Source organism: Crocodylus porosus, unplaced genomic scaffold (genome assembly GCF_001723895.1).
Source record: "Crocodylus porosus isolate Cpor-Errol unplaced genomic scaffold, CroPor_comp1, whole genome shotgun sequence".
NCBI lineage: Eukaryota > Metazoa > Chordata > Crocodylia > Crocodylidae > Crocodylus > Crocodylus porosus.
Genome location: NW_017728921.1, coordinates 24,630,749 through 24,648,668, shown reverse-complemented (window position 1 = coordinate 24,648,668; position 17,920 = coordinate 24,630,749). Strand labels below are relative to the sequence as shown.

At 45.6% G+C, this 17,920-nt stretch overlaps 1 protein-coding gene across 6 annotated transcripts in view; it reads right to left on the bottom strand.

Moving 5' to 3' along the window:
- AP1B1 (adaptor related protein complex 1 beta 1 subunit) overlaps window positions 1-17,920 on the bottom strand; it is a 51,542-nt gene that overhangs the window by 3,909 nt on the left and 29,713 nt on the right. For 2 of the 6 annotated variants that reach the window (XM_019539313.1, XM_019539312.1), the window contains exons 9-22: window positions 16,910-17,005; window positions 14,830-14,945; window positions 12,698-12,863; window positions 11,097-11,195; window positions 8,792-9,051; window positions 8,059-8,260; window positions 6,962-6,982; window positions 6,271-6,300; window positions 6,021-6,161; window positions 4,742-4,887; window positions 3,083-3,212; window positions 2,187-2,271; window positions 1,341-1,427; window positions 465-619 (exon numbers count right to left, since the gene is read on the bottom strand). In XM_019539313.1, coding sequence (XP_019394858.1) covers window positions 465-619; window positions 1,341-1,427; window positions 2,187-2,271; window positions 3,083-3,212; window positions 4,742-4,887; window positions 6,021-6,161; window positions 6,271-6,300; window positions 6,962-6,982; window positions 8,059-8,260; window positions 8,792-9,051; window positions 11,097-11,195; window positions 12,698-12,863; window positions 14,830-14,945; window positions 16,910-17,005 — 1,734 coding nt within the window. The remainder of the gene's footprint in view (window positions 1-464; window positions 620-1,340; window positions 1,428-2,186; window positions 2,272-3,082; window positions 3,213-4,741; window positions 4,888-6,020; window positions 6,162-6,270; window positions 6,301-6,961; window positions 6,983-8,058; window positions 8,261-8,791; window positions 9,052-11,096; window positions 11,196-12,697; window positions 12,864-14,829; window positions 14,946-16,909; window positions 17,006-17,920) is intronic. The other 4 variants (XM_019539317.1, XM_019539314.1, XM_019539316.1 and 1 more) reach the window with 2 other exon arrangements.

Here is a 17,920-nt window from a genome sequence, read left to right as displayed (position 1 = left end):
TTACTCTTTAGGGAATGATGTCTACAATCAGAAATCAAGGGTAACAGATAGAAATAGGGAAAAAAAAAATCTCCTCTCCCAGCCTGTAACTCAGCCTAGCCTTATGAATCAGAGTAGAGAGGCCCTTTGCCCCAAAAGGCATTCTTTCCAGTATCAAGAGCAGAGCCTCTTCTCATAAGCACTTGTGAAGAAGCAGGGGGAAGAGAACTCAGGTTATCCTTTCCTCCAGTCCAGTATGAATTTCACCTAGCTTAGATATCCTTAATTACACCACCAGTCAATTACACCACCAGTTTCTGGCACATTCATGCAATCCTGCTGTGCCTGGGAACTCCCACCACCACAAGAATATTCACCGAAGGATGGGAACCCAAATTCACCTTTCTAAGCAGGAGTTGAAGGGGAACCTTGTATTTTGTGGGTGCTGTATTACTGAAGAGAAGACTGGGAGAAGCAGGACTTACCGTGAAGCTGGGGTTGCCTGGCTGTATTCGTAGTTCTGCCAAAACCCAGATACCGTTGGTCAGTTTGAGTGACTGGTAGAGCATATCTTGGCCCTCCACATTCCTCTTGGCTATGGTGAAGATGTTGCTACCTTGAAGCTTGCTGCTAACAGCATCTGTGTGGAATTAAAAAAAAAATTGGGCCATGTGGTGACAATCAAAGTGGCCTGTTAGTGTCTAGTGATAAGACAGTTTTGGCAGGGCTTTGTTCTAATTTGGAATCTCAACTAAAGCAGAGCTAAGGAAATTAAGTGAGCACTGTTCTAAATGCCTCCATTCCCAGGCAGTTGCCCAAGTCTACCAGAGGACAGAGATCACTCTGTAGCTGTGGGTTTCTAGACTGACATTATGAACTGACACTGAGTATGCACTTCAGCCAGTGCTTTCTGTTCTGGAAACTCTCTCAGCATTCTGTCTGGCTACAAGTAGAAACCAAGTTCATGGGAATAATCTACATCTCTGAGCAGCAGTTACAGGACTAGACATGCAAAACTGAGCTCATTGTAATGCAACACAACACTGAGATAAAACCAAGGAAATAATTAGAGGTGCTCTGATAACATCCCAGACAGAGCAGTGCCAACCCCCACCTAGCAAACACAATCCCATCTGGTATCTGTGCAAAAGTTGCATTTCAGTTAAATCAAGAACCATTTGCCCACAGGAGTATTTGCAGAGAGTACTTTGGTGAAAGAGAATACAGGAGCCCTCAGCTAGGCCAACTGGTCTGGATTCCATGGGGGCTATACAGAGCAGTTACTGTCTGATCCTACAGCACTTAATCCTCACTGGATTAATCCCAACACTGAACCATGGAACACATGACCCTGAACTCACCTGCATTGAGAGGACAATCTTTAATCTGGAACTGGGCTTCATTCTCATTAGGAATGTCCTTCCAGGTGGCCAGGAACATCTGTCTCTCTAGAGGGGAGACAGAGGAAGATATGATGTAAAGCTAAAGCATTAGCCACCCAAACTGCACAAACCCCAAAAGCGGTATGCATGCACAGCTCCCTGCCCCCCTACCAGCAACCTAGGAGTTTAGCACCTTATTTTAAACTATTTTGCTAAGAAGCAAAAACAGATAAGTTTCCAACAATGCTCTGTACAACAGAAGCAGAACTACTGCTGTGTTTAGCACTTTTCTGTTGCAACATCACTAAGTTTTTCAGCCTGGTTGTTGCAGCTAAGTATAGGCAGCAACACTAAAAAATTAGATGCAACTGTTGCCAGGAACACAGATGACTCAATTGTTTAGAGGACAACACAAATGGGAATTTGTTTCAGTGATGTTCAGCAAATGAACTGTATCTTTGCAAGCTTGGCTGCTGACAGTTGCAGGCTTAAAAGTAGAAATAGGCAACAGGAGTTAACAGCACAAGCAGGAGGGCCATTAGTATCCCCCTGCAGATATGTTCAGGCCAAAGTTAACTTGACCTTGATGCCCAATGTTATGCTCAGAGTACATAACATGGGCATGGCATTTATCCCCATCATTCCCAAAAGGTGTAAACCACAGAATTAGAAGCGTCACACTAAGGATTCAGATTTAACAACCGCATGCCACCTATTGAACTGTGACAGAATTACACCTGTATAGGCAACTTTTCAGTACCTCCCTTTCCCTCACCATAGCTGCTGCTTCTGCTATTCCAGGCTAGAAAAATTCCATCAACTCACCCATCTTCCCATCTTCCACAAAGAGGATATGCAGCGGGTACAAGGTGCTGAAGTAGAACACATCAATATTGTTCTTCACAGCAACCTGGTGTCAAGGAAGAGATGTAGGGACTTCAGCTTTTCCTCCCTGATCTGGAGCAGGAAGGCAGTTCACAGGGGAACCCCTACATGGCAGGCACTGATACATATCAATGTTTAAGGCAAGACTAAGTGGTCTAAAAGTGAACACAGAATCTGGAACTCCCTGTTCTAATCCAAGCCTCTGATCTACCAGGCTAAGGTTAAAACAGGTAACACAAGAACTCCCAGCACTGCTTAACTCAAGAATAGCCAACATCAAACCTACTATAGCACAGCCCTGCAAATCAGGTTGATTTTGGCCCCCATGCCCTCCAAGAAGCTGGTGTAAAGAAGGACCAGATGGAACCACCTCCCCCTGGCCAAACAGAGCTAGCATGCCCACCTATAGCACTCTGTGAAGCTTTAAGAACTAATGCATTGGCCTTTTGACCTAGCCATGCTAAGGAGGGTTTCCCCCTCTGTAAACACAGAGGCTGGGCAGTATCTGAGCTGCATATTAGATCAAAAAAGTGTGGATCTTTTTTTCCCCCTAGAAGGGCACAGCTACAGAGTAAATAATCCTTTTCTTCCAGAGCCCATTATACCTTTCAGTTTTCCCTTGTCTCTTCCTCCAAACACCTGCTTTGGGGTTCAGCTCAAAGCAATACACAAAGGCTTTTGGACAGCTCTTTTTCCCCTCTTGTGCCCAGGTCCAATGGCTAGGTCTCCTCCTTGCCAGTTCTGCTTTCTAAAGATGATAGCTCACTAACCGAAGGCTCATACACATTTTGGAGCATCCTTTGCTGCTTTGTGCTGCCTCTGCCATGCAGACTTACCTGGAGGTTGTTGAGAGGATCCATCTTCATGACAGAGCCAACTGTGTTCAGAGGGAGAGAGATTTCCACAGACTGGTTGGGAGCTAGAGGGGTGTGGACTTGAAGAGGAGCTGCTGGTGCCAGGCCAAAGCTGTAAGAACACCCAGAAGAGCAGGCAGGTTAGAGGCAAGAAGCAGCTGTTAGCACTGGGCTGCCTATAAGCAGAGGCTACAGTTCCTGCCAGGTAGTGGGGGGAGGAGGACACTAGTGACTGTTCATACCTGAATCATCTCCTTGGATGGCACATGCAGCTTGTAGATACCTTTCCACCTCACTGATTTAAAAGCTACCTTTCCACCTCACCAACCTGATGTTTAACCTGGGCTCCAGTTGTGATCTGCTGGGTGTACTAGGTACACTAATCCATCTTTCTGCTTACAGTAAAACTCCTCTTGTCCCCACCAGCACTCATACATGTCCTCATTCCACCCATCACTATCCCATGTACCCTCAGTCCTCCCTAACATCAGGGTAGGTAGTTCCTCATGCCACGTGGTAGATCAGCCACAGGTAACATGTACTGTCATGCCCAACGCAAATTACAGATTCTGATACCAAAAAACCCCACAATCAGCTCCTGTTGAACCATGACAACCAGGCTACTAGCTAAACGCCAAGTAGGGGCCTTGTGTCTGTGTCTCTAAGGCTTTGAGAATCTTATGCTTTGCATCCTTTCCTCTTGTAGCAAGAACCCTGCAGCCCCTGGACATAGTGCTGCCAACCTCTTATTCTTTTAGATAAAGTTGGATTAAAAATGCCCAGAAGGAAGGGAGAATCTGTTCTTAGGAGGAACAGCCTCTTCAGTCAACTTCTTAGAGGCTCAGGTTTACTCATCACCATAGCTGCTCAGAGAGAAGGATCATCATGTGAGGCCGTTCCTGCTTTTGTGGCCTACAAGCTATAAGTCTGCCTCTAGACCCTCAGTCACTTCCTTCTAGCTCCAATCCAGTCTGAACTTAGATTTTCTGTTGGAATTCAGAAGAAGTTGGGCTTCATTAGATAACTGGACTGAAGTTGTAAAGCAAGAGGAATCCCAAAGGTATAGGTACCATCACCAGCATTATATTGCTATAAGAGAACAGTGGATAAACAATGAAAACCCTTAAACCAGGGTAATTTGGCCCAATCTAGTGGGAAGTTACCACTGAAAGAATCACGTGTAGAGTGACACGTTAGTTGCACCAACTTCTTCTCTTCACATCTGCCTATCCCTTTAGTCAAAGGAGGGCCATTATTACCCTGCACTGTCTCCCTACATGCATCCTCCATTACTTCTGACAGGACAGACTAAACCCCTGGTATGGCATGCTGGTTCACCTGAGAGATGCCAGTAACAACTAGAGTGGTTTCTATCCTAAATTCCAAGCCCAGCATGCCTGGTAAAATGCTGAACTAACAATGGACCCAGCTACTAGAAAAGAGGACTCTGAAACTAGCAGCAACAAATTCTGCAGCAACTCTACTCCCCCAAGTCAACGGTCCAACAGCAGCTTGCAGACGGCTGCATGCAACAGGAGCAACGTCTTGCACTTAAAAAAAACCAAAAAACAAACTTCAAGCCTAAACTAGACAAGTTAATGGAATGGCCACACTGAAGCCCAACCCTAGCAAGTACTTTACCTGTTGCGGTTGAACTGGATGGCAAAGTCAGACATGACCTGCAGGGCCTTGTTAGTTAACAAGAGGTCCATGGAGATGGAGCCCACCTGACGGCTGAATGTACCAGAGATTTCCAGGCCCTTTGCCTTCATGGCTGGGAGCCAGACCTAGGTTATACGGAGACAACCCCCCCACAGTTTTACTGGATTTGAAATATAAAAAGGTGAGCTCCCACTTTGACAGTCCTTGTAGACTGTGGGGAGGAGTCAAGTTATACTCCATGTTCAAGAGTCCACCCTCCACCCCCATCACAATGGTACAGAGCTACGCAGTGAAGTTCTCCCAAAAACTTGGAAGTACATTTATAGTAGAACATGGTGCATTTGAGCACAAAAAAGCTCTTCTGGCCCATAAAAAGGAAGGTCTAACTGATAAATGACCGTAGCCTTCAAACTGTAGTCAGTTACTTTCTATCCTGCTGAGATTTGTGAAGATGTGATTAACCAGACACAACACATTGAATGACTCATGGTTGTTCAGGGCTAGGACATGAATCCCTGCAGGTGGTCATCATCTACAGTCCCTAGCACTGAGTTTAGCTAGACTTTGAGTGCACAGAAGCTGGCCTAAGGAGGCAAGTTCCCATCAACAAAGGCCTAACATATGGCAATGTACTCCAAGGTAAGGATTTACATGACTGATACCTTATTGGACCAACCGCATGGCTGGAATAAAGAGAGAGACAAAGAAACAAACCAACCCCCATCCCACAAAAAAATTCAAACCAACCCCTTAGACAAGCTTTTTAATACAGGACACTCTCCCCTTCATTCAAAAGCTTGTTTAAGTCTAAGCCTAAGCCTATCCCAACTGTGCTGTTGACCTAAAAGTATAAAATCACCCACAAAAATCCTTGCCTCATTTTCTGGACCAACACTACCATGACTGCTCTAAGAGACATCCTATTCAGCGCAACTCCAGCACTGGGATGGAAAGAGACCTGAACAACCTGTGACTGTCTTGGGTACTCTCTCCATTACCAGATACATAAGACATCATTAGATACAATAGGCCCCTTCACCTGATCATTAAGGATCTACATTTGCCATACCCTCCCTTGACACATGGGCCTTGTGTGTTATCTGGGAGCTCAACACTTGAAGCTGGTCTCTTTATCCCATGCCACTGTGACAGTGCTGGGCTGATCTTTAAAATGGCAGCAGTATTAAACCCAATTGTTAGAGATGAGCTATAAGGACCTAGTATATTGGCAGGAGCCAGTAGAAACTGTTCTACTCACACTTTTGGGTGCCACGTAGGATCCTGACAGAGTGCCCACTCCACCAGTCAGATCAAAGAGGTCTCCCAAGCCACTGCTGAGGGGTGCCCCAAGGTTTGCAGGCACTACAGTGCTGGGAGCTGCAAAGCCAGCACCACCCATCTGTGTGAAACAAGGAAACAAGTTATATTAGGCACTAGGCAGAGAACAAGAGAATAAATGGAGTGTGCAAAATGTGACAGACAGGTAAATGTGGAAGGTGCACACTCACTGCAGGGCTGCCTCCCACATCGCTTCTCAACTGCAAAGAGACAAGAAACAGACGCATCACTTGGAGCAGAGGCAAGGGAACCCAACTCAGGGTGCCCAACTCATGTGGCCATGAAACATTTCATGGAGGGCTTTGGAGTAATTCCTGACCCACTTTGCCCAAGAGAACAGCCAGCCCCAAGGCTTATCCCAGGGATGCATCATTTTCAAGGTCTACTTCAGATCTGCTTTTTAGCCAACATTTAACAAGCTAAGCTTGCACACACATGAACCAAGAGCAAGAGACAGAGAAAGCCAGAGAGACCAGAGTTTAAAAGGCAGCTGGGAGTTCATTTGCTACTATGGTTAGCACCAGTTTCTTTATATAGGAATCAGCTACTACTGAATCTTCTATTCAAAGTGGGTCTCTGGGTGTGGAATAATTCCCTCCCCTCCCCCCCAGTTAAGCTTTTATGGCTTCCAGTGGGAAACAGCACAGGGTAGGTGGGCAGCACTACATGAATGAAGGTCTGCCTGCCTTGAATCAAGCTAACTGAAGGAGTTTCTTCATACCCAGCTCCAGGCATGGCAGTAGGTGCAGAAACTCCACCTGCTCCTCTTTTGCTACTGTGAAGAGGGAAGGGGAGGTGAGGGGAGGACATGGATGTTGGCTAGGTATGTTCTAGAGGGCTAAAAAAAGGGCTGATCCATACCCCTTCAGACTCGTCCCCCATCTCCAAGCAGAAGCAGGCAAGGCGAAGAGATGAGCCAGCCACATGCAGAGAGACAAGCCAGGAGAAAGAGAGACAAATAGGAAGACAAGAAGGGGTGGAGGGAACAGAAGTTAGTCAAACAAAGCTGTTCAATACACCTGACAGACAGTGTCCACCTGGCAGCTGTAGCACAAGGTGGGTGTCCAGACAGACCCCTTCTCCCCCAGGACATAGCACAGCACCACAGTGATGTTCTGCATTGGCTCAAACTATTTATCTTTGCACCCTGCATCACGTCTCCACAGCACAGCTCTTCCTCTAGTTTGGCCACACACTACCCCATGCCAACTCCATCCCTCCAAACTGACAGTTCTGACCCATTATTTCAGACAGATCTGCACCCCTTTTTCCAAGCACGCCCATTATTTCATTGGCTACCAAACTTAACTCAAGTGCCAGACTCACCATTAGATCTCCTTCCATGGTAAGGACAACTATCACGGTACCCACTTGCTAACAGAGAAGATGCCAGAAACCTTTATGCCAGACAAGTAACTAGGCCAAGTCAAGAGCTCACAGGCAGCTCCCACACTTCCTTTCATGCCTCACATAGGCAGCATTACATTCATTAAATTTGCCTCATTTCAGCTTAGTGCTCCAACTTTTCCCGGAAGACTGGAGAACTGATTGAACTTCACATGCCTGGCCAACATGCTGACTGCACCATTGGTGATTTCCAGTCTGTTTGTGAAAGTGTGATGGTTAAAAGAACAGGCCATGAAGTGCCTGCTGCTTCCCATTCAGTAATACATGCTCCAAGTGCAAACGTCAGTCCCAGGATGGCAAATGCAGCTCCATCCCTGTGGCAGGTTAGAGCACATACAACTGGATGGAAGACAAAGCTCTCAACAGGACCTGAGTTAATTAAAGGCAATTATATTCCAGACTCCAAACACTAGGAGGATGCTTCCTCCTATCTGGAGCAGCCTATGTTATTAATAAAGCCTAGAAACACAAAGACCACATCTGTCAGACAGACTACCAACGCCCCAGTTTACAGTCCATTAGAATGCAGCCAAGCAAAAACAATGACGTACCAGGCTGTCCAAGCCGCCTCCAAGGAGATCCACAGCACCCATCTGCACAGAAGATGCAGCAATAGGAGGCCCACTCACTGGTGGGCCCAGGTCAAGGTTCAGGAGATCACCCAAGAGATCACCCTGAGTTGGGATGACAGCTGGCTGCTCTGAAGGCTGAACTCCTGCTGGGGCTGCATCAGGGCTCTCTGCACTTTCACTCCTAGAGAAAGCAGCAAAAGGAAAGTGAAATATATTACACCCCTTTTAGTTTCAACCTGATAAGCCAGAGGCCTCACTGAAGAGGGTAAAATTCATTCCAGCAGCCAGGGTCAATAAGCCACTGACAGTCCCTCCCAACATGAGTCCTTATGTTTTAGAATCCATGAACTGATATGGTAGAGTGCCCAGAAGGAATCATGGGCTCAGAACAGGCAGCTGCTTAATTCATGCCATACCCACTATTTTTACCACATGCACTTTCTCTTCTTAAGACACACAAGCATAGTATGCAACAGAAGGCAGAAGAGAAAGTTTGGTACAACACTGCAGAAGCCAAGGCTTCAGTGTGTATCAGGTGATCTACAGAGCATGAAGACAGTCTGGCCCCATAGTGAAATGAAAGGGTATCAAAAACATTGCTCGCAGCCGGTTATCAAATGCCAGGCCATTTCTAGGCACAGTGCGGAGAAGGCAAATATGATCTGGGAGGAAGAGACAGCCAGAAACAAGTAGAGACATCTTAGGTACTCACGACCCTGTTCGTGGAGGCAAGCTCTTGTGCACAACACCTCTGCTCCCCTCCACAAAGGCACTGGGGGGCTTATGATAGACAGAAGCCAGAGTGCCAATGTAACAGATCAGCTCATCTAGCAGGGTAGGCTCGATCAGGTCAGTCTCTTCTGAGATGAGGGGTTTCTCTGCCAACACCACTTCCTTGGCAGCCACAGGATCAGTGGAGAGCAGACGCCAGTAGATGTAGCCTCGGTCCCTTAGGTCTGGGTTATCAGAGTCCTTTGGGAAACATTTATGAACACAATTCACATGATAGCTGAACCTAGTGGGGGAAAGGTTTGGACTACTACTGCAGTGGCCTAGTCTTACAGCATCCCTCAAGGAGATCAAAGGCCCAAATATAACCCCAACCATTAGGTATCTGGTGAGGGAAGAGGGAAGAACAGAAAATTTGATGACCAGCTCTGCTGTGCTTGTCAGCTGCAGATCCAAGACGAGTTATAACCATTTTGTTGTGTTTTTTAAAGCAAGGATTCCATTCAGGATAATGACAAGAAACCTCCTGGGACAGGTACAGAAGCATCAACCCCTTCCCCCACTCTTCAAAATCCTGATTGCAATCATTTCAGTAGTCAGGCTGCTGCAAAGAAAGAACAGGCTAAAAGGGAGTTAAGATGTGAAATTACTGCAAAGTCTTGAAAGAGAGGTTTACTACGCTATATTTCATATAAATGTGTTCAACATTCAAGTACATGAAGAGCAAGTTTCACACCATCTCCATTCTATTCATAAAACTACCCCCAACAACTCCAAACCTTCATTTCCATAGAGCCATTCCTAGCTGAAAGGGCAAGCTAAACCCCTGCTGCAGCAGTGCCCAGAAGGCTAGTTTGACTGGGGACTCCTGGCCTTGCTACATGCTGTACACACAGCAAGTGACAGTCCTCCATCACATGCTTGCTGGTGCAGACCACGCAGATCTGCTTGTTCCTTGGCATTCAGAGCCCTTCACAACTGCCAAAGGACATCAGCTGAATGGTTTCATGGGTAGTTCTCAGCACTACCTTCCTGATTCACTATGAAGAACAAAAACCCTCATTCTGCCTCCCCTAACCTGCCAAAAGTGGCACTTCATCCTCACAAAGAAAGACTGCTTCTCCCAACCTTTAATGAAAGCCCCCAAAACCCCACTGAAGGCACAGTTCAAAACAGGCCTACATCACTGCCAGCCTTCAGAGTAGCAGAATAATGCCTTCCAGTAGCATTTGGATATCAGAATTTGATACCACAGGTTAAGTAACATGAAGATGAACAAAGGACTGAGAGACCCACACGATTAGAAGTCAAGAGAACAGGACTTATGAGGACAGGCTGAGAGGCATGAGACTCTTCAGCCTGGAAAAGCAAAGACTCAGGGGTGATTTGGTGGCAGCCTGTAAGTATAGGAGGGGTGTGCATCAGGAACTGGGAGAACATCTGTTCACCACAGCACCCCAAGGGAAGACAAATGTCCAATGGTCAGAAACTGCTGGAAGACCATTTTAGACTGAAGGAAAAACTTCTTTACCATCTGAATCTCCAAAGTATGGAATAGACTCCCCCAGAAGTGGTGCAAGCACCTATTCTGGATACTTTTAATAAATGCTTTGATAATTATCTTGCTAGGATTATCTGACCCCAACTGACTTCCTGCCCCTTAGGCAGATGGCTGGACCCGATGATCTCATGAGGTCCCTTCCAGCCCTAATGTCTATGAAATCTATGACCCAGACTCAGTGAGTAACATTTTCTTTAGGTAGATAAGGGGTACATGAAATGTGAGCTCAACATGTTGAGGTCCATGATTCTCCAATGCCCACCTTCCTCTCATAGTATACGCCCCTTTAGACGTGCTCTCTCTACCTTGCAGTAAGGGCCAACAGTTCTTCAGTACAGGGACTCAGCCATGCCCCGTGATGGCCAGCAGTACTTGCTGCTAGGGGATTTGATGGCCTTCACTGTCTTGGGATGCAGTGGAGAATAACACTTCAAAGTGGCAGCCCAATGCTTCTCCATCCTGTTGGTACCAGGGCAACAAAAAACTCTTAAGTGCAGCTGTGCACTAGTCACATAGCCCCTCCTGCAAGCCTGCTCTAAGTAGTAGTCTGCATCAACATGTGGAGCAAAACTAAGCAGCTGTGGAGTGTCTTTGCATTTGGACAGCCACTGGTGCTATTTACGCATCCCACTGCTCTGGAGAGGGCAGGCAAACCCAAGAAACAGGAAAGAAATTGCTGGGAAAACAAAGGAAGTTACATTCTAACATACAAGGCCCTATCACGCACCTGAGTAGCCAGACTCAGTACTTGCTGCACCAACTCCTGAGTCTCTGTGGGTTTCTTCAGGAAGAGTTTCACAATTGCTGTCAGCAACTGCAGTTGGACCTACAGAGAACAAAACAGAGCAGAGCAGGGGTTGGGATCAGGCAGAGATATGCATCTGAAGTTCACTCAGTCTGTCTCCACCAGACTTAGGCATAGGACCATTTCCCAGTAATTGCAGTTCATACCATGCCTGGGAACTCTTTCCATCCCTGTGCAAAAATCTAATCCAGTGGCATTTGGCTAAGCACACTGGATGCTTTCCAGTCATCAGTCAAGTGAGGTGACATGCCAGGCATACACCTCCTTAAACCAACCAATTATTTTCTGTGACTTTAGCTCAACTCTTATAACAACTTCAGCCACACATTTAGCCTCAGTACAGGAATAAAACAGTATGAACTACTGCAATACCTCTGGCTTGGTGATCTTGATGCTTTCTGGCTTTAGAAGTCCAGAAGACTACCAATTTAACACTAACTGGCTTTCAACCAGTAAGAGCTCAGTAGGCACCAGGTTAATATTGATGTTGGCTTTTCTACGTTCCATCCCATAACCACAGCAATTCCAAGCTTCATAAGAACAGGCTTATCCCCCCCATCTAGGGAAGCTGAAAAATAGTTTCCCATATATAAAATGATGATTACAAGACACACCAATTTAACTGACTTGCTCAAGATCACACAATAAGGCAGTAAGAGACAGGAACAGTTTCCATCTTCCCACTCATCCCAGAACAAGGACAACCTGATATGAATCCTCCACGCTAGTAGAGATTGAAGAAAGAGGTCTATAATAATTTATCTTAGTAGTTTACCAATGCAGCACAGATGAATGGGACTGTTGTGTTCTGACCCCAAAAGCAGCAGCAGGTCACTGCCCAGGAGAGTGCAAAGAGCAGGTCTCTAGTTTTGCAGTGCTTCACTAAACCAAGTAATTCTGTTCAGCTCAGCACAGTGAAACACCACTAAGAGCTGTTCACGTAAGCCACCTGCTTTCCAACTGAAAGAACGTAAGAACTGCCATTTATTAGGTCAGCCCACGGGTCCATCTCGGCCAGTATTCTGCATCCAGTGACAGAAACCATTTAGCTACACCCAAGAGGCAGCCATGGGAACCTAAACTCACAGCATTCTGCCTCCCAGGTACTGTACCCTGCCATGGAGCTACCCAGCACCCTATTCTTTCAAGTTAGTAGTAGAAATATAATAATAATAAATAAAAAAAGTTAAAAATCACCAAGAATCCCCAGGATCCTTCCAGATGTCCACCCATCTGTAAACTAACCTGAAGCTCAGGCCTATATGATAAGGCAAGAGCTCTAGAGATCTAATCTAGAAAACAGATATAGCATGAGCATCAGTAAAGTAAGCTTCCCCAAATGGTAGCCTAGCCAATGGATTACACCATTCTCACCTGGAGAGGCCATAACTCTAGAGGAAAGGTATCTGAAGAGCCAAAAAGGTACTAAGCTGTACCAGAGGTCAAGACCTCTGTATCTCATCAAGATGCGTCAGAGGTGGGGCAGGGAAGGAGCCTCAAGCATTCTAGTCCCAGTCCCTTACCTGGGTGCTCTCATCATGGAACCCCTCCAAGAAGCTCTCCAGCAGTTCATCTGCATTGTCGATTCGTTCAGCATATTCTCCCACAATCCAGATCATGGCAGCTCTGGCCTCAGGCTCATCGAGGGAGTCCAGATTCTCACACAGAGTGGCAATCACACTCTCATACCTTCATGGGTAATGGACACATCTTAGCAATGCCAAAGGAAAAGTAGCTAAACCCCATCTCGGCTCCCAGCCCTGGCCACACCTGCTGAACAACACCCTTACAGTTCTTAAATTTCCCCTCCACCCAGGACATTATACATTCAGGGCTTTGGTTGCTGCAGGGATCACCAGACCTCAGCACAACAAGTGCCCCAGAACATGATCCTGGCACTTGCCACCAGGACCCATTGTTGACAAGAGTCTTTAAAGAGTTAGAACCAAGTCTTCCCCTCACAGAGATGGAACATGGTCTGCATTTATATGACAGAATCCTTTAAGTTTCATGCCGTGGAGTTTGGGCTTTGCCCAGGCTCAGCATCACACCCTCTGCTCCCTTCATACCCCTAATTGTGGCAGAGATGAGAGCTGCTGCAGGCCCCTGATGTGCCAGGCTGTATCTGCTGAGTTTTGAAGCTATTAGTGACCTATTTTGAGAAAGTGGGACGGGGAGGGGGGAAAAAAAAAAAAAAGCGTGACCAAGAAGGGAATGAGTGGCTAGTGTCAGCATAAGAGGTTTGGAGGACAGTAGCATTTTTTTTATTCTCACAGGGAAGAAAAAAAAAAAAAAGTAGACAGTCTGCTACAGGACTTCCAGATCAGGCCAGAGGGGACACTTATCTCAGGCTATCATCTCCACTGATTATTTACGGAAGCACAGCACAGTCCACTTAAAGAAATGAACAATAAAAAAACCCACCACAAAGAGTCAGGAAGTTACTAAGGGCACCAGTTTTTATTATCCTCTGAATGCTTCTCCACTGATGGCTCCTATGAACTACCTTTGGAAAGTCTTTCCTCATGTATCAGCTATGCTCTGTTAAAAGATGTCATCTAGACAGCCCCTTCATTAGTTGTAATTTGTGCTCATGGTTTGTTTGACAAGTTCATCTATTTATATAACAGCCTTAAGGCTAGCAGCAGACAGATGCATCTACTTCAGGAGGGTCATCCCTTTTCTAGAGGATGCATGCCTAGATTCTCTAGCTTCTCCATATAATTAATTCTCAGTCTGACTCACCCTCACCCCACTCTTCTCTTCCAGCTCAACAGCAGTCCTTAGCTGACAGCTACCACCACAGGCATCCATTATTTCCCATTTGTGTCGGTCACCAATTCACTACAAATGGGAGACTGAATTATCTTCCCACCCTGCTATACTATGACATTGGAGACAAAGGGACTTCAGTACTATTATAATGCAATAGGCAGCCTCACTCACTCAAGGACCCTTCACTAAACACACCCTTTGTTTGTCTCAAATTCCTTTGTCTCACAGCTCTAGTCTGTCATGTTTTTTGATACTGGCGAGTAGCGACAGCAGCACTGCCAAATCATAAGGCAGACTGGAGACCATTTGTGTTAACACAGAGATACAAGGAGTCACTTCAGCTTCTTGTCTGCTTATTTCAGTCTCATCTGGGAGCTCCAGCCCCTTTTTAGGCTTCTAAAAGCTCAGAGCTGTAACAGGCCTCCTATATACCAGCTTTACACTCTCATAATGGACCATTTCCTTCCTTTATCTTTAACCAGGATCCCAGTCATGAAAATTGGCAGTCAGCTGCAGGCAAAGCTGCTAACTTTACCACTTGCAGAATTCAGACTCTTCATGCCTTCTCACTGCACTGGGAGCAAAGCAATATACTAGGAATAACTGGATAGCACACAATGAGTATCTACAAGCCTCTAGTTCAATCAAGTGTTTAAGAGCCCTAGATTTCCAGGTGGCCCAAGACCATGTAGATGCTTTTGCTGCATAAAAGGAAAAAGAAAGAGCAGAACTCTTCAGACACAGGTTCTTCCCTCTACAGAACCCCCCAAAAGCCTGTTGGACACCTCTGTAGAAACAGCTTGACATGGGAAGCATTTACTCAGGTGTGTTGGGAAGAGTTCTCCAAGCAAAGTGGCCAACAGGTGGCATGCAGACATACTTGTTAGGGTACTTGCGGAAGATGTCCTTGATCACAACAATGGCTTCCTGCACCACATAATTGACTTTGGTCTGGATGAGATCAAGCAGGGTGCTGACGCAGCGCTCTGCTGATTGCTGTCCAAGGGAAGAGAGGGACGTAGTCAGCCAGAATCAGGGAAAAGAATGAACAGCTGCCAGTTCCATCAGGCAGTCATGCGGCATGTGGTGCATTCCCTCAGCACGCCAAAAAGCAGCAGAGCATTTCAGTGGCAGCCACACCTTGTTCAACAGCTTTTTAAACCCAACTGGGCTGTGCCTGTTATAGCTTGTATGCACCAAGTTCTGCTTATATCAGATCTCTGCATCCCTCCAGCCTCAAGATCTCTGGGCCATCCTCCCATACTATTTCAAGAGCTGTCACCCCCACCCTCACAAAGGGTGCACATTTGTTGCTCCCCATCCCAATTCCTCCAGGTGATTGTTTCCTTCTCCAGTCTCTACCTGAAGCACACTCCCTGAATATCTGTAATTAGCAAGTGGCATGTTCCCAAGTTATGGTATCCCATTGCCTGGGAGTCATAGGGACAGACTATTGACCCTGCCAGCTTGTCAATTACTGGCTAAGCAGAAAAATCACTATACTAAATGCAGAGCAATCCAAGACTTCTCCCTGTTGAGTGCTGGAAGAGCTCTACTATAAAAGTCACCAAGAAATTCTCTTAATGCATGAGTTGTCATCTTGCAGGAAGATACTTTCTATATCCCTTTTACAAAGAGGAAGCTTGATGCATAAGATGCCTGTATGAAGCATTTGATATCAAGCAGCCTGCTTCTCCCTCATTCTGTGCCATTAAGAGATCACAAGGCTTCCCATCATGTGACCCCTGAAGCTGCTTTGATAGTCCTAGAAGCCTTTATTTTAAAATGAAGATTGGGAGTCTACCTGTAATCCCACTATGAAAAAAAAAAAAATGCTAGCTACCAGTTTCCTTATGTTAAAAACTGGAGGGAACAGGGTGGAGGGGGACAGAAAAGAAAAAAAAAAAAGAGAGCCCAAGCTTCATTTGGTGAGTGAAATCCTAGGTGGAAGGGGATAGCTCAGCTACAAAATGTGATTTGTATAAAACCCACTACATTTAGTGCTATCTTGTTCTCTGCTGGTGACTCTTCAATTCACAGCATGGTTAGATTTGTTCAAGAGGCACCAGCTTAGCTCCAATTGTGCCTTGTCTGACAATTTCATTCCAAGGGAGCTAGTTTGCTATTACTGAACTGCTTATCCTAAATTTGATTGATCGAGGAGGTTTTGCATCAACACAATTTATTCTGTCAAGTCATATTTGTCTTGGTCTATGAATAGGTTTGCTTAGAGACAAGATACAGATTTATTTTTACGCAGAAGTTTCAAAACGATTTTGTAATCCCCTCTCTTCTAACATATCCAAGTGAAAAGAAAAAAAAGTTAATTTAAGTGAAGGATTAAACTTAAAGACTTCTAAAGAGGGGAATGCCCTCTTCACCTGTCCAGTCTTTTGCAGCCAACAACGTCTCCAACTTAGTGTATGGAGACAAAAACACAGAAGTCGACAGCTACAAAATGAATAATGTACGTTTCTCCAGAACTATGGTCAAAACAGAACTTTTGGGACAACTGCAGCCCATCTTCTCTGAAGCTTATTTCCAAGGCAAAGGACTTGTAATGTAGAAGGGGACAGAATTTTTTTTCAAGTCTAGGGTGGAAATAGCTCACCGAACAGCATGCAAAGGAAGAACAGGTGCAAGTAAGCCATCACTGGACTGTCAATTCAAGATAAATCTTGAATTTACCTTTAAAAAAGGGTGATGGACTTTGTTTACACCTGTGATCCCTACAGCTAAAACAGTGCTTGTAAAGTTAATTAGAAGGAACAGTACACGTGGAACAGATTATACTTGACACTTCTGGAAAACAAGGCAAGAAGCTCCTACACCCCCGGCATGTGCTGCCTGCTGTGATCTGCCAGGTAATTTAGGCTGCTTTTATTTCAGAAATAATAAAAAGACCTGATTTCCCCGGAAGTGACTTCTCCTTCCAGCTGCCAATGCATCCTACCACTCACCTCAACTTTGATGGCACAGCGGCCAATGGCTCGAACTGCCTTCCTAACAAAGTCTACATCCACTTCTGTTGCATATTCCTTCAATTCAGCAAGCACCTGCCAGAGAAGAAAAAGCAGAATGAGACCAGAACCCTGCCTTGTCCCCAAAAGGAGACAACAATATGTAGACTCCTTTAATTACTAGAGACCAGGATTTCTTCAAAGACATGCAATTAAAGGCAGTTCTTATGGCTGATTGCGTATTTTATTGCTATAGTGACCTGATGGCTTGGTGAAGGCACAATGCCGTAGTGACAGCAGCCTCTGTAGAGCTAGAGGCATTAATAATTCTTGCTTATTGGACTGGATAAATTAAAACCTTCAGGAGCACTAACAAGCATGGTGGCTTGATAATGCTACTCACTGTTCAAGGTGATTGCGGCCAAAAGCTTTCAGAGAACTGTTTTCTCACCCAACTCCTCAGTTGGTTAAATAAAAAAGATATCACATCAGCCCAAAGACCCTTGCCTGCTTATGTCCTTATACCAACATGACTACAACCAAAAAACCCAGCAACATGGAAGATATTGAATTTTGCCATTTAAAGTGGAAACTTCACAACATGAAGGACAATTGTGCTGAAAGCTTGCAAAGAATTTTCTTGCCGCTACTCAGTTGGTCTAATAAAAAGATACCACAGCTACCCAAAGAACCCTACCTACACTCTTTGTTCAGGGCTTCCTTAAAGTGGGGGTTCTTAGCATCTCTGGCACTAAGGACATGCAGCTGTAAAGTTTACACCATTAAAATACTGTACAGGAGGGACAGGATAGGAAAGAGGTGGGGGCATGGCATTCTATATTAAGGAGGAATACACATCCTTGTCAATTAGCAACGAGTCGGGGAGGGGCACTCTGAAGTGCTTTGGGTTAGAGTACAAGGCAGTCGAGGGGAAAGAGACTTAACGGTGGGGGTCTACTACAGACCTCCCAACCAGGGAGAAGAGCTTGACCAGGAATTCTTGGGTCAGCT